Consider the following 15,855-nt stretch of genomic DNA (forward strand, 5'->3'; position numbering starts at 1 on the left):
CAAATTTTTATATCATTTTAAGTACAAATTTGGACGAAATTACATATTAAAACCTAGGATTACTATTTTAGTTATTTTGTTGTGATTGTATAATATTATTCGTGGGTACTTGAAACTTCTAAAGTATACTATTATATATCTATGATAGTACCACGGTTTTTTGTTGATGTATAAAGCGTTATAAGTACCTAATAGATATTATGATATGATTAATTTGGAATTTATTATAGGTACCTATTATAGGTCAATTTTTTTTTTAATACCATAGATAAGTATATAATATATGTCTAATACATAGACTGATATACCGTCTCCACTCAGAATCGTTTTTCTTATACAGTGATATTATATCATTGAATTCAAATTTAATACTATCCGTTATACAGTGACCCACTTGTAACCTACTGTACAGCAGAGCGACATCCACTTACCCACCTTTTTTTTTTTTTGGTCAGTTCTTTCTATTACACTTTGTATATGAGCTTAGAAAGTTAGAAATATAGATTTATTATGTTGAATTTGAAGTGAATATTCTTAATTTGATACACTCGCTTTCATATTATTTGTAGAATTGGATTGAAAATGTTGAAGAATTATATTTGTTAAAATTTTATTTTTCAGAACACAAAGAGTACCTAACTTTTAATATAGCCATATATAGGTAATAAATAGTTATTCCTATTATGAATACATATTATAATAGGTAGGTAGGTTGGTACGCTACGTATATATTTACACGCAGAAATATTAAAGTGACAACCAATTTGAACTAAGAAAATGAAAATATTATTTACCTAAATATTTAAAAACATATATGTATATGTATAAAACTACTTACGTAAATGTGTTTTTTTACAATGAATACCATCGTGAGATATGTTTTTTTTTTTCATTTGGAAAAAAAAATTTGAATTGAATTAATTATTTAGGTTATTTATTAATTATTATAGTGTAACCAAACGAATTGTTTATTTGGAATAAAGCCGAATATTTGAGTAGAAATTTAAATTGTTTCTCATAATAGTATAGAAAACTTAATAATATTATTATGTACACGATAGCCGATGGGCAGCAACCACGGTCCACGACTGACTGTCAACGATTTCGATGTTTGTTATCATCACGAATGATAACCGGTACGCACACCGCTTTGATCTGGCGAATTTGTTGATATTATCTCGTTATTATTATTTAGTATAATTATTATTTTACTTTACCTCGTATCGTCTTAACTCATAAGGGTATAAGACTAAAGACTAGTAAGGAGTACCCATTTCGTATTTGTCATAATATTTTGGTTTTCGTTGGTAGTACTAACTTCGTAGTTAGTTAATTGTACAGTCGTCAATCGTGTATGAAACCATTTTACTGTCCCGTCTCAAGTATACTCCTGTATATCGCCTTATAGCAGCACAGAGTACAGTTGCAGATTTCATATTTGTCATGTTTTTGGTTTAACGGTACTTAGTATAACTTACTTGTTGCTCGTGTATGAAATCATCACAAATCACTATGGTAATTTATTATATTAAAAGTGCGCCTAAATGAATCAATAATCCTCCGCAACAATCAATTGTACATACTTTGTTTCAATATGATCTTTAGACAAGTTCTTATTTTTAATCATTATTGGAACGCGAGTTATAGATAATATTATATTAGAGTGGTAGGCAAAAAAAAAAAAAAGATTGAGAACCGCCGCTATGCATTATACATTTTGTGAATTATAGAATAAAAAATTCAATGTTGTTGAATAAACAAGCGAATAAATGTATACAATTACGTAAATTAACTATTTTAGATTGCTGTAACTTAAATTTTTTAACATAATTATGTTTTGGGGCTGGATAGGTACAAGATTTTTTGTTACTTCTCAACAAAATCATAATAATTATCATTCACAGATTTTCATCACAGAGGAGCCTGCTATGGTTTTATTTACCTATTATTCATTTACAGAATATTAATATATTCTTACTGCCCAAAAACGATTTTACAATAATGTGTATTTTTTGTTTATTAATATGATTATTTTATCTTTCATCTCCTTTTGGTGTAAACAATTATGTAGTTAAACATTTATAAAATATTCAATTTTTATAGCTAAAGATTGAAAAATTAAAACACAGATTCCCATACGCTCCCATAACTAGTTCATATTGTAACCAAAACATCTAAAAATTATATGTACATTTTAAGTTTATGTTTGGACCAAATTAGATATTTTAACGGTGAATACCGATTTTAGATATTTTGTTGTAGTTAAAAATATTATTTGTGTTATAACTTGAAACTTTTATGTGTATTATTATTATTTTTTTGACAAAAATTAATTTAACCTCACAAATTTAAATAATATTAATAGCCATGCCAGCACACTAGACCCATAATATAATTAATTTATAATTTTATATCATGAGTTCACCAATATATGCATCTGACCCTGTTTTGGTTGGGGCACAGCTGCATAAACCTCAAAAAAACAGTTTTCGCTACACCACTGGATCTTAATATTATGATCTAATACCATACAAACACAACGATAGGCGGCGACGTGGCGTCCGCTTTTGGCTCTGTGGCAATATCTTATACCCAGGTGTACATTTGTTAATGATTCAATAAAGTAAAAATTTTAAATATTGGATGATTTCCTATACATTTTTAAAATTAAATTGAGAACATCCAACACCCACATCAGTTGTCAAAGTCTTAGGTACAAACAACAAATGAACGACATGGCAAATTTGCATTCAGCAGAATAAAATATAATGTATGATCTTTATAGGTAAGTGAGAACATATTATCTTTGTTTGTACGATTGTTGTTTATGATACATCATTTAGCATATTTAGTCATCAGACATACTTCACATACAAGTATTGTGATTGAAATAAAAAAAAACCGGCCAAGTGCGAGTAGGACTCGCGCACGAAGGGTTCCGTACTATCATCTATCAACATGTTGGCAACACTGCTTATATTATACATTCTAGGATTTTTAGTATTTGTTGTTATAGTGACAACAGGAATACATAATCTGTGAAAATTTCAGCTTTCTAACTTTTGTGGTTCATGAGATACAGCCTGGTGACAGACGAACAGCGGAGCCTTAGTAATAGGGTCCCGTTTTACTGTACGGAACCCTAAAAATCAAATATTCGAACATTTTTAGTGTGTAACTAGTAGTGTAATATTGATTGAAAACATAAAAAATCGTAGTCTTAAAAAAATATCAAAGTCTGCGTGTTATTAATTTATTTACATGCCGACGATAATGTTAAAAACGAGTGAATAATAATAATTTAAAAATGTATTTTAATTCATTAATAAATAGATTTCTTTATACGCCTAGTAGTTTGACAGAATATATATTGTTTTGTTGAACTGACACATTAGCCGGTTTAAATGTTCATATCTTGTATAAACATTTGATTATTTGAGGACGTATCCACAAATGCTATATTTATTTGTATAAGTGTAATTGTTGCGAATTGTTAACTTATTGAATTCATTAATTTTTAATTTATCACCTTAAACATTTAACCAATGGTTGTTTGTATAATTTTGGATTATTAAACATTGGTTGTTATGCGACACAAATAATATACTCTTAAATATATTTATTAATAAAAATTCAAGTGTAAATAAATAAATAGTTTAAAACAGTCTTACATAACATGGTAAAATATATTTAATTTTACTATTTTAGCAAAGCAATCTATAAGCTTTTGTGAAGAGGAATTTTGAATGAGGGTAACATTTTAAAGAAAAATGAGATACAATTAATAATAAAAAAATATTAACTTGAATTCCACAATATTATTATTTAAAAAAAAAACAGATAACAGTATTATATAGTACTTAACAAAAAGATACGGACCAACCACTAGATAATTTTCTTTAGTATTAAATAAATTGTTCTGAACTAAAAACTGTATATACAAACTAAATTGTAAGGGACGATTAACACATGGTCACATATACTGTGGAAATGTATTGTAGTATCACATTTTTTTTAAATTTGTATTCATACTTGAATGATGAAAGATTGTTTATATTTATGAAAGCCTATTGTATTATTGACTTATAGTTTTTTGGGTTCATCTGATTTTGTACTACTCGTTGGTGGCAATGGTGGTATTTTTGTATCAGACACAATTTTTGAATCGATTATTGGTGTTATAGTTTTTTTTGGAATCGTTTCAGATGTCACAATTACTTTGGGGGCTGTTGCTTGGGCTACATCATCTTTTTCCAATTTTTGTATTTTATTCATCTTTTCTATAGTTTCCATTTCTTCCTCTTTGATAACTAATTGTGTTATCATATCCATTTCCTTAGTAGATAATTTAATATTTTCAGTACCGATCAGTTCCAATACCTAAAATAATACATTTATAATAATTAGAGGTTTAGAACAAGATAGTTTATGTTATGCTTCTTACCTTCAATACAGTATCTAATCTTATTGAACCATCATGATCATCATCAATTTTACTAAGAACTTCACTTATTTGTAATAGTTTGTCTTCATCAGGTATACTTTGTAATTTTCGTACTACTCCAATCAGCTCATCAATATTGATTAATTCACTAAAAGAATAATTAACATAATATGTATAAAATTGGGGGAAAAAAGATAAAAATAATATTATATGAATAAATTGATCAAATGTTTACCTTTCTTCAGCAGTATTTTCGTCGACTAATTCTTTTGTTTCTATTTCTTTTTTAATTTTTTTTTCTTTCATCTCCAACATTTCAACTACCTGGTCCATATTCTTTATCATATTATTGACTTTCTTAAATAATCGTTTAGCTGCTTTAGATTCTCTGACTTTTTCTTTTTTCTCAGTTTTCATTACTTCTTGAAGATCATTTATATCCTAAAATAAGCGACAAAATGTAATACATAAAATAAAATATAATATTTATAATATCTACAACTTATTCTATTTTACTAACTTCTTGGTAATCCTTAAGTTCATCCTTCAAATCTTTGATTTCTTCTTTTTCAACAATAAGTGTTTTTTGTTCCGAACTCAAATTTTCAATAGCAGTTTCTAATGTTTTTAAATCAGTTGACGTTACATTCTATAAATAAAAAATAGGATTAATTTAAAATCGAAGCATAAAGTTACATGTCTGGTCTTACTTCTTCTTTGATTTCTTTGATTCCAGTTGTGTCGGTTAAAATAGGTGCTGTATCAATTAAATTGTCTTTAGCTAGAATAGTTTGCTCTTTAGGTTTCTTTTTGGCATCTTCTAATTCTTTTTTCTTTTCTTCGAGACATTCTGCGATTTCTTCTTTCACCTTACGTTCTTCCTCCTTAATTGCTTCCAATTTAGCCTTGTTATCTATAACTCCATCACGTTCTCCTAAATCAGCTTCAGTCGATACTCCAACAGAATTAGGCAATGCAGAGATAGCTTTCTTTAATAAATCACTGGTAGGAATATTTTCTGTAAAGCTAAAGGCTCTAGAGAGAAGAAGTAACGAAGGAGGAACTTTTTCATTTAACGACAGGTCTAGCCATTGAGTAAGCTGTTGTTTAAGGCGTTTTTCAGTGAGACCATAAGCACGCATACCACGAGATTTACATGCTTGTTGAAGTTCGCTTAGTGTCAGTAAATCAACACCTTCTTTTTGGATCACCTTAAAATTTAAAATCAATAAATTAACCAGTAATAAAATTTAAAATTAACAGGTATTTACCTTATCATCAATTGCTAAAGAGCGTAGTTTAAGTGTCAGTTGAAATCTTAAGAAGTTTGAAGTTCCGATGGGTCGTAGTTCAAGCACTCGACAAAGGGCAACCAACTGTGGTCGAGGAAGTGAGTCAAGGGTAATCTCATCTTTAAATAGTTTTGAAAACTTAAGTATTTCATCAGCTGATATAACAGTTCCTTCTTGCCTTACCTAAAATGTTGTTTAATGTTAAAATACACAAAAGTTACAAAAATATGAAGATGGTTTATTACTTTAGCAAAAAAGTCTGCAAAATCTTTAGCTGAATCACATGTGTGTCCTTTTCCAGATACAGACATATTGTCTAAAGTTTCTTGAAGGAATTTGGCCATTTCAAGTTTCACTTTAAGAGACTTTTTAAGTTTAGCTTCCTAAAATGGTTGGAAATTAAATAAGTTTAATATGAAATAAGAAAAATATAATATGTAGCTTACCTTATCATCCTTCGTTTGAAATGTAGTTGGTAACATACCAGGAAAAATCTTTATGAAAATAGGCAAAGTAAACTCGAGGAATGGAACAATAATAAATACAGAAAAAGGTAATAATCGGAATAGATCAGCCACCGTTTCAACAAACTGAAACAATAAAAGTAAATAAAAACAATCAGTAACTTTCTTGGTAATTAATATTTATAAATTATGATTATTAAAATAATTAAAATAATTGTAATGACTATTAATGTCTATGAAATTTTCTATGAGATCATTGTGAAGTGAACAAGTGAAGTATTAAATATTTTTTATCAACCCAAACTAAAATTCTATTTATTTTTTTCATGTTACTTAACACTTCCAACGCCGCATACGCGTCAACAGTGTTTATTCCAATAGGCAGGTGACGCGTCAATAACGTATATGTTTATATACGCCAGGCATGTCACACGCGACCACCAATATTAATGGACAAAAAAAAAAAAAAAATATTAATGTTGTGTCACAACTATCTTAGATTCTTAGAGAATAGAGAGTGTATTTGGTATACATTATTATACTGTCTTATCTTCTGATAAACTATAATCGAATAAGGATTATTGATGGCTTTATATATATTTATATCAATATAGATTATAGATAAATAATTGATATTGTCAGTTTGCGACACGCGTGCGTCTTCCATTGTTAACATCTACTCTAGTTGTTAGATAACCACCGTGTGTTCGAGTTTAAATTTGGTTACATGTATTCTACTGTAAATTGAATAGTTAAAAATGTCTCAATCAAAACCAAGTGGTAGTGCCTAATAAAAAAATTATATGTTTGAAGACTTAATTCGAAAATAGGTTTCAAGATTTCTAATATTTAGAAAACGATTTTGCCTTGTTTAAGTCTCCTTTTTCAATAGACCCAGTAAATGTTCCAACGTGTATACAAATGGAACTAATCGAGATTCAAAATGGTTCAAATTTAAAAAATAAATTCAATGAGGTTGGTGTTCTTGATTTTTACAATTTTGTGCCAACACGATATGTAGAAACTCGTGGATTTGCTAGTAAAATTATTTCTATGTTTAGTAGTACTTATCAATGCGAGCAACTTTTTTCATTAATGAACAGTAATAAATCACACGTTAGATCCAGATTAACCGACACACATAATAATTATATATTATATATTACATATGCAGTGTTAAAAGTGTCTTCGTCATATAATATTTTTTCCGAATTTGAAAAGAGATGTCAAATATCGTCTACAAAGAATTATTAACATGTTTTTTTTGTAATTTATACAACAGCTATTTTTATAAATAATTAGTATGATTTATATTTTATTAAAATGTTAATGTTAATTTTCTTTTTTATTTTCTTAATTTACTGGTAATTGCTGTATTCGTGAACATAAAGATTAAAATTGAAAAATTTGTACAAAATATTTATGTTTTCATTAAATTTTTATGTGCGGTTCAAATAGTAAACTATTCAATGTATTTAGCCCAATTGATACTTTGAGTTTGACATGCCTGATATACGCTATAATTAAATCAAATTTTTTTTTAATAGACTGAAACTAAGATAAAAAATATGCCATTAACAATGAACTCTAAATTTAAAAGGTATGGGTGGTTTTAGTTTTTTCCGCCGTTTCTGAAACCACGGGCGGCGTTGAATGTGTTAAAAATCTGAGATAATTTTAAAGAATTGACCATCTTATGTTATTATTTAAAAAATAGTCTAATTCATTTTCATTCAGTATACATTTATGTAAGTTTTAAACTTTTAAAGTGTAGACTCAAAGAATACAGGTTTAAATGTAGAAGCAACAATTTCTTGTAAATTATAATGAAATAGAGGTAAAAGTATTTTTAGTACAGATTAGTACAATGCAATTTAAATTATGATTGAAAGAAAAATATTTCATATTATTGTTTTCAGATAAACTATACATTTTTGTCATAACTCGTTCAAATACTAATTCAATAATAAATCAATCATCTATTTAATTTTATTAGATAATATATTTAAAAAAACTTACCAAATTATGTTCTCTTCTTGTCAAATCTTGACCTCTCATTTTTTTAAGAGCCAACTTAAAGGAGATTTTTGCATTGAGCCCCAAAAGTTTAAAACCATGATAATAGTGCATCACTTCATCTATGACTTTCTGTTTTATTGTTTTTGTAGGTTTAACTGTAGCAACTTCTTTTCCTTCAGCTTCTTTTTGAGCTTTTTCTTTAACAGCATTTACAGTTTCTTCAATTTTAGAAGATGGTTTTTCAGATAATAATGACGATGTGTAAGATATTTGTCGAATATGGGGATTGGAAAATTCTAGTTTTGTTGTCAAACGAGATATTGGAAGAAATCGATTTGAAGCGACATTTGAGTAAAAGAAATTGTTTGAAAATGAACATGGTTGTGGATTCAAGCAAATGGCACCAAAGTGTTTGTTATTGTAAAATTTGTACAAATCTGAAAAAAAAAATAATTTAGAATATTATACTGTAATCAGTAGGTACATAATCTAGGTAGGTAGGTACTTAATTAAACTCAATTTACAGTTTAATTAAAATGTGAGTAGGTAGTTATAAGATATAGGTTAGATTATCTAATATTAATTTATATAAAATAATGATTTAAATTTGACCTATATTGACCTTGAACTAATAAAAATGGATTAAAATAACCAATTTGAAATATTTAAATAGGACCCTAATTGACACATGTATATAATAGGTTTGTTTTGTTACTTGCTAGGAATTTACTTAAAATAAAAACTAAATTTTCTATGACTTAACCTGTTTTAATAAGTATAAATTCAACAAAAATATAAAAATTGTCTTTAGTTTGACTTTAAACTTATTTGATCATGGGTACATTAGGTATGATACTAAATAGGTAAGTACCTACATTAAGTAAAAATAAGCAATCACGAATAATTGATATATTATATATTATTATTAGTTATCTATATGATGTTATATAAATCTAATGAGAGTAATACATTGATACTTAGATAATTTTTGTTGGTGATAAAAACTGATACACCTTTGGTGCAATATAAAAATATTTTCTCCCCTACCTACTTAAAAAAAAAAAACATTAATTGAATAATTGTTATAGTTTATAATAGATATTATAATATAACTGTATATTGTATTTGATATACAAAAACAGTTTGAAACACAAAATTAATTTAACATAAGGTTATATTAACTTAAATAAAGTAACATAACACATTAAAAATAACTACATAACATATTTAATATTGTTAAATAGTCATATATAATCGGCAATATTTAATTGTGCATGTATAGGTACCTAATATTAATTTAATGAAACAAATATTAAAACCAACAGCCTATTTAATAGTCTAAGTACCTACCTACTGAAGTTTTAATAATAATAAGTACATTTATTTTAAAGGTAGGTAATGTACCTATAATATTTTACCTACATTCAATATTTTATTTGGATATTAGCTTATATGTTTGATTAAAATACTATAAAAATTAAACACAGGTAGTAAAATAAATAATCATAATCAAAAAAGAAGAATATAATAAAAACAATGCACAAAGGAAAATAAACAAAACAGTTATTTTCTTTTACCAAACGATTGACCTAGACAGTTTAATGGGACATACCTATCGGGCATGTATCATCAATCATATAGTATTAAAATATCTGTCGCGAGGGAACTCAATTAATCTCTAGGATTTAGATACCCATTTTATCAAGGATAAAAATTAAATACAAATCAGCAGACGGCATGATATTCTAGGGGGAAACATCGGTTTGATAACTATATCGACCTTGAATGGAACGGTGCGATATTTAAAAACTACGGTCGCCAAGTAGAAAACTTAACACCTACCTCGGGCTTACAAAATAGGTAGGTACCTAGGTACCTATCATGATCACATCGTCGGAATTTAATAAAAAAAATAATCGTTAAACGTCCACTTACTTCCGCAGGGCCGTAGACCAGATTTCGCCGCTCTCGTTATGTTCATTTTGGCAACGTTTTTCACCAACAGAGCTTAAACCGATCGACGAGCACCAATATGTCTGAGGAGAAAATAATGTTATGCGAAACGTTACATGTGTGCGGGCTCGGTTTTCGCGAGCGAATTGAGCTTTGTGACGGCGGCGATCGGACGACGACGATGATAATGATACGAAAGCGACACTGTGTGTGATAAAACGATTTCTGGAGAGATTCGGCGGCGCTGATGTTACGAACGAACCGGCCGGAGATATTCTGTTATGAACGAGTTCCTGGCGGCAGGCAATTAAATCAAATAAAAATATTTACTTCGTTTCTCGGCGTACTTCGGACGTTTCGAACCACGACTCTCTCGTTGTATAAATTAAATTATAATTTCTCATACAGTTATAATATTATAATTAATACTAATTGCATTTTCGCAAAACGATTAGGAAATGGTAATAATCGTTCACAGCCAATCATCATTATCATCGCGATGATAATGATAAGCCGGTCTGTCGGCGGCGGCGGCGGCGGCGGCGGCAGCAGCAGCTGTGATCGTAAGCCGTCGCGGTGGAGGGCGTCGTGTAGGTCAAGGCTACGGAGTAGGCTTCTCGGAAAACCGAGCAAAACGCTCGAGTGTCCCGGACCCCGGGCCCGATCACCGGTATCACTGGTATCACTTGATACCGGTAATCGCGCTATCACCACAGAATAAGTGTGTGCTATCACGAATACGAGTGATACGGTTGGATAATCGGCCGCGACATTATAATTATTATTATTATTGCCAATACTCATTATTAAGAAGTAAGAACACCCGACCCAGAGTGCTGCATTATTCTGCACAGAGTAAAAGATGGAAAGAAAGTCGTAGTAAGTAATATAGTAAGTTTTAGTGGTGGTTCGCGAGATCGAACTGAATTTACGTGGTTAGAGGACATTCGCCGACATAAATTCGATTTTGCCATTTTATCCCCATAATCAAATATTGGATGATATTATCAGCTGGTTATCATGTAACTCTTATCAATACCGATTTTAGTAGCTTGGTTGTTTTTTTTTTCATTACCAAATAACATTCAAAATAGTGTTAGATTTTTTTTTAAATTTTAATCAAATGTTTTTTTTTGTATAGTCCGCACACTAACTAAATTGGCATTTATCCCTTTATTTTATCCCACACAACATGACCAAAAACTATGTACCTAGTCAAGGTTGGCTGAGACATATTATAGCATGATCGCCGAATCCATGGACACCAAATAACTAGTAAGCGCTTCAATATTTATATTTCATTACCTACGCTGTTCGTGAACATACACAAAAATACAGTTTAGGAATTTAGTTTGAACGGTTCGGCCTATATTGTATGAGCCATGAATGCAATCAGTAGATGTTGCAGTGTCGTACAATATATGTACATTCTTTAACTTTAAGTATTGTTTAGTTTTGTTCTGTATCACAAGACCATGCTCTGAGGTCTCCCACAGTTTTGTTAAAGTACGTTAATTTTTCATATTTTATATTTATTTAATAGAGATATTTACAATCTATACTTAACCATAGTGAAATAAGTAAATGTAATGCATTAGTATGAAAAAGAAAATTATAGGTTTTCAAAAATTGTCGCGGAGAAAACTACTGTAAAGTCTTAATGAAGTACAATCTTTATACTTTATATTGATATATATCAACAATTGTACATTTGAAAATAAGTATCTTATTACACTTCCTTCAACTTAGGTAATATTTTCAACTCTTTTTTTGGTGGTTGAGTTTTTTTTTTTATATAACACTTGTCTAAATAATGCTTTTTTTCAATTTTAAAAGTTATTAAAACAAGATTAAAACTTTCTTGCAAAATTCACTGGATAAAAATAAATTAAAAGCTTTTTAACTAGATTCTTATAGGCTGGCTTCAAATAAAAATAAAAATATATTCAATAGTTTAGTTTCAAATTTAGTTATTAACAATTTAAAATTATGAGTAAATTTCTTCACATGAAGCTTAGCTACTAAATGTCAAATATTTTAAAAGTAAACTCTTTGAAATAATTAATTTAAATAATATTTAATTTGTTTGACATTACGATGTGCATACATTGGTGTATTCACTATGAAATTATAGATTTTAAATTAACTTGAGACTTATAAGTAGGTATATACTTAATTTGTTATTTTATTATTTAAGGCCAAAAAATATCACCGATTTGCCCTTACACGGGATACTTGTGAGAGGAATCTAGGTACCCAGTAGTAGTTGTAATTTCCAATACTTCGTGGCCATCAGCTTAGAATAAAGCAGAATCAGATATGACCTTGATAGATGACTGGTTTTTCAGTAATAATTTAAGAATTAATTATAACAAATCAAAATGTATTACATTTTCAAATAACATAAGAACTGCAATGGAAAAAAATGAAATCATCATACATTATACATATCGTAATCCCAAAACATGTACCTGTCCAAAACTCTTTAAATATTCAAACGTAAAATACTTAGGACTATTAATTGATGAAAATCTTAGGTGGAATATCCATATTAATAATCTCATAATAAAGTTATGACAACTCACATTTTTTTTTCTGATGGCAAAAAAAATATTTAACAAACAAACAATCAGAATAACATTTAGTAATAATACAATCATTAATCCAGTATGGAATAATTGCCTGGGATGGTTGTAACACTGCATTAATAGCAAACTTAGTAGTCGCACAAAAACATTTGATAAATATAATCCAAGGTAAACCTAAAACTTATCTTTCAGTTGAATTATTCAAACTGTTACGAGTATCAGATATTAGTAAAATATACAAAAAACAAGCTATTTGCTATATCTTTAAAACAAATGCTATTAAATCTAAAATTCAAACTTACAACACCAGAAAAACATTTTTTGAAATAAATAATAATAAAACCGCAAATATGTATTTACAAGTTGGCTTGAAATATTTATGATCCCTAAAAATATATTAAATTGTAATTACTATGTTCATCTTAAACTTAAACTAAAAAACTTAAATTTATAATAAAAAAAAAATACTTAATCACATAATTTTATATTTTTATCCTTACAGCTGTTATATTGTTTTGAAAATGTATTTAAAAATGTATCCTCTTCTTTTTTTAGAATTTGGTTTTCTTGTTTACTTTACTTATCTTTAGTATTAGTAAGTTACTGTAGAATTTGATTAATAATCATTATATTATGTTTTATTATTTTGTCTCTCCCCAAGTTTAGATATAATAAATTATTCTTGCTCTTCGATAGTTGTTCCACCTCAGTGAAGGGCAATGCTAGTTTTATTTTCTCTTTTTGTATATTTTTCACTTGTACAATATTTACAACATCTACTACCTACCACTAAGCTCATAATATACTCATCAAATATTGTAATGAAGCATTTTTTATTTATTTAATTAAAAGTAGTAATTTTTATTTAATTTAAATCATACATATACAAAATACCTACTGTATATCTGAAATAATTATAATACAAAAATAATATTTTCTAGGTCATAATAGTTTTACAATTAAAAATGCATAATGGATGATTATTCTAAGTCTAACACTCATGTGAATATGTGATCCTAGTCTTAATACTTAAACAATAATAAAGCAACGAGAAAAAATGACTTAAAAATATTACGATTCTATATAATTTAGATAAAGAATATAAATATAATATGCCTATTATTAGTTCAAAAAATACTTAATTATAATGTTTTAATTTTAATGAATATTAATTTACGAATTATACGCACTTGTGAAAAATAAATATTATAAATAATATAGGTACTCACCAATGACAATAATATGATAATATTACTATTTCACTGTATATTTTATCTATCTTGTTTCTTCGACGACGATTAAATGAAAAATGATTCAAATTCAATTGATAAATAATTATATTTTTTAAAATAAATGTACATAGACATTTAAGATCCAACGTATTCATTTATTAAAAAAAAAAAACATCATTGTAATATTATATTAATATATAAATATACACAAATTCCCGCTGGAAAAACAAGTAACACAGTCACATGAAGGCACGGAGCCGCAAGATAAAAATATAAATTACATGTTTTCTGTAATAGGATAATAATAACATAATATTATTTAAGCATATTAATATACATTAGTACCTATATAGTTATCATCATTGGTCACAATAATTTAATAATTATTACTATATATTTTGTTTGTTACATTCGATACCAGTGGTGCTATTATAAGAATAACAGTTTTATGAATAATTAAAAATATAATAGGATAATAAGTACATTATTTAAAACTAAATTTATTTTCTTTCCTAATTAGTTAAGGACTAATATAATATTAAAATAGTTCATAACAAACCACATATTTTTGTTTGTCAAATTCCCTTTAAAATTTATCAAAATTAAAGATTGAATTATAGATTCTGAGTGGAACGATGAATGTATTGATTTTACAATGATGTGTGTTTTTTTTTAATTTTTTAATTTTTTTTAAAATTTTTTTTTTGTGTCTGTCATCACCTTTTAGGACAGTAAAAGTGCTTGGATTTTCTTCAACAGTACCTTTTCTGATAGGAAAGTGAATCTAGTTGGTACTTTGGGGGGTCAAAAGTAAAATTTTTCCAATAGTTTTCAAAAGCGCCGTGAAAACAAAAGAAAAATTAAGGAAAAACGGGAATTTTTACGCAAAATCTGTTTTCGAGAAAATTGATTTTGGTTTTTGGTGTAACTTTAAAACGAATGACTGTAGATACATGCAATTTTTACTGGTTGTTTATATTTCCATTTACTATACATGATAAAATTTTCAAAATATTTTAATTGTAAATTTCCCAGTAGTTTTCAAAAGCGCCGAGAAAAACAAAAGAAAATTAAGGAAAAACGGGAATTTTTACGCAAAATCGATTTTTCACAAAATTGAACTTGGTTTTTGGTGTAACTTAAAAAAAAATGACCGTAGATACATGAAATTTTGACTGAATGTTTATCTTAGCATTTTCTATACACCATAACATTTTCAAAATATTTTGATTTATTTTGAACTCTTTACGGACATTTTCATTTTCCATTTTTTTTTAGTTTTTTTTCTAAAAATATCAATAAAATTTTATTTGTTGGATAAAAAAGCTTGAAAATTTAATAGAAGGCTCCTAGTATATTGTTTCAAAGACAGATGAAAAATATTAAAAATCGTTAGTCACAGTTTTTTTTTATAAGCATTTAAAGTTCAAAAAATGACAAAATATGGAAAAATCACGAAAATTTGCAAATTATTTCGAGTTAGAAATTCATAAAAATTTTTCTTTTTAAATCTTAGATATGAAAATGTAATACAAGATTCCTTATAAGATTATCTACCTTTATCAAACAAAAAATATCTATAAGAAAGTCAAATTAAATTTTTATGATCGTTTGAAATTCAAATTTTTACAACATTGGATATTCACTCGATTTCTCATGTAGCGATTTCCTTATTTTGTTGTAATTCAAAAACGAATAACTGCAGATACATGAAAATTTTACTGAATGTTTATATTAGCATTTCTTATACACCATACAATTTTGAAAATATTTCGACTCTTTTTGAGCTTTTTACGGACATTTTCAGTTTTAAATTTTTTTAGTTTTTTTTTTCTATAAATAGGTATCAATAAAAGTTTTATC

General features: G+C 27.5%; 2 protein-coding genes across 5 annotated transcripts in view; one reads left to right on the forward strand and one right to left on the reverse strand.

Annotated features, from left to right (window-relative positions):
- Window positions 1-3,604: 3,604 nt before the first annotated feature.
- LOC100164668 (mitochondrial proton/calcium exchanger protein) lies at window positions 3,605-10,635 on the reverse strand. Its single transcript, XM_001946988.5, has 10 exons — window positions 10,155-10,635; window positions 8,220-8,656; window positions 6,183-6,326; window positions 5,982-6,119; window positions 5,716-5,919; window positions 5,155-5,655; window positions 4,965-5,093; window positions 4,680-4,885; window positions 4,445-4,592; window positions 3,605-4,380 (listed from the first exon to the last, which is right to left on the reverse strand). The coding sequence occupies exons 1-10, from the start codon at window positions 10,198-10,200 to the stop codon at window positions 4,084-4,086; spliced, it is 2,250 nt and encodes a 749-aa protein (XP_001947023.1). The 5' UTR covers window positions 10,201-10,635; the 3' UTR covers window positions 3,605-4,083.
- A 287-nt stretch (window positions 10,636-10,922) lies between these two features.
- Window positions 10,923-15,855, forward strand: part of LOC100159958 (spermine oxidase) — a 9,928-nt gene continuing 4,995 nt past the window's right edge. The window contains exons 1-2 of one of the 4 annotated variants that reach the window (XM_016803135.2): window positions 10,925-11,051; window positions 11,314-11,447. The gene's annotated coding sequence lies outside the window, so the exon portion shown is untranslated. Of the gene's footprint in view, window positions 11,052-11,215; window positions 11,448-11,500; window positions 11,679-15,855 lie in introns of those variants that run through there. The other 3 variants (XM_003243399.4, XM_001945667.5, XM_029490400.1) reach the window with 3 other exon arrangements.

This window comes from Acyrthosiphon pisum, chromosome A2 (genome assembly GCF_005508785.2).
Source record: "Acyrthosiphon pisum isolate AL4f chromosome A2, pea_aphid_22Mar2018_4r6ur, whole genome shotgun sequence".
Taxonomy (NCBI): domain Eukaryota; kingdom Metazoa; phylum Arthropoda; class Insecta; order Hemiptera; family Aphididae; genus Acyrthosiphon; species Acyrthosiphon pisum.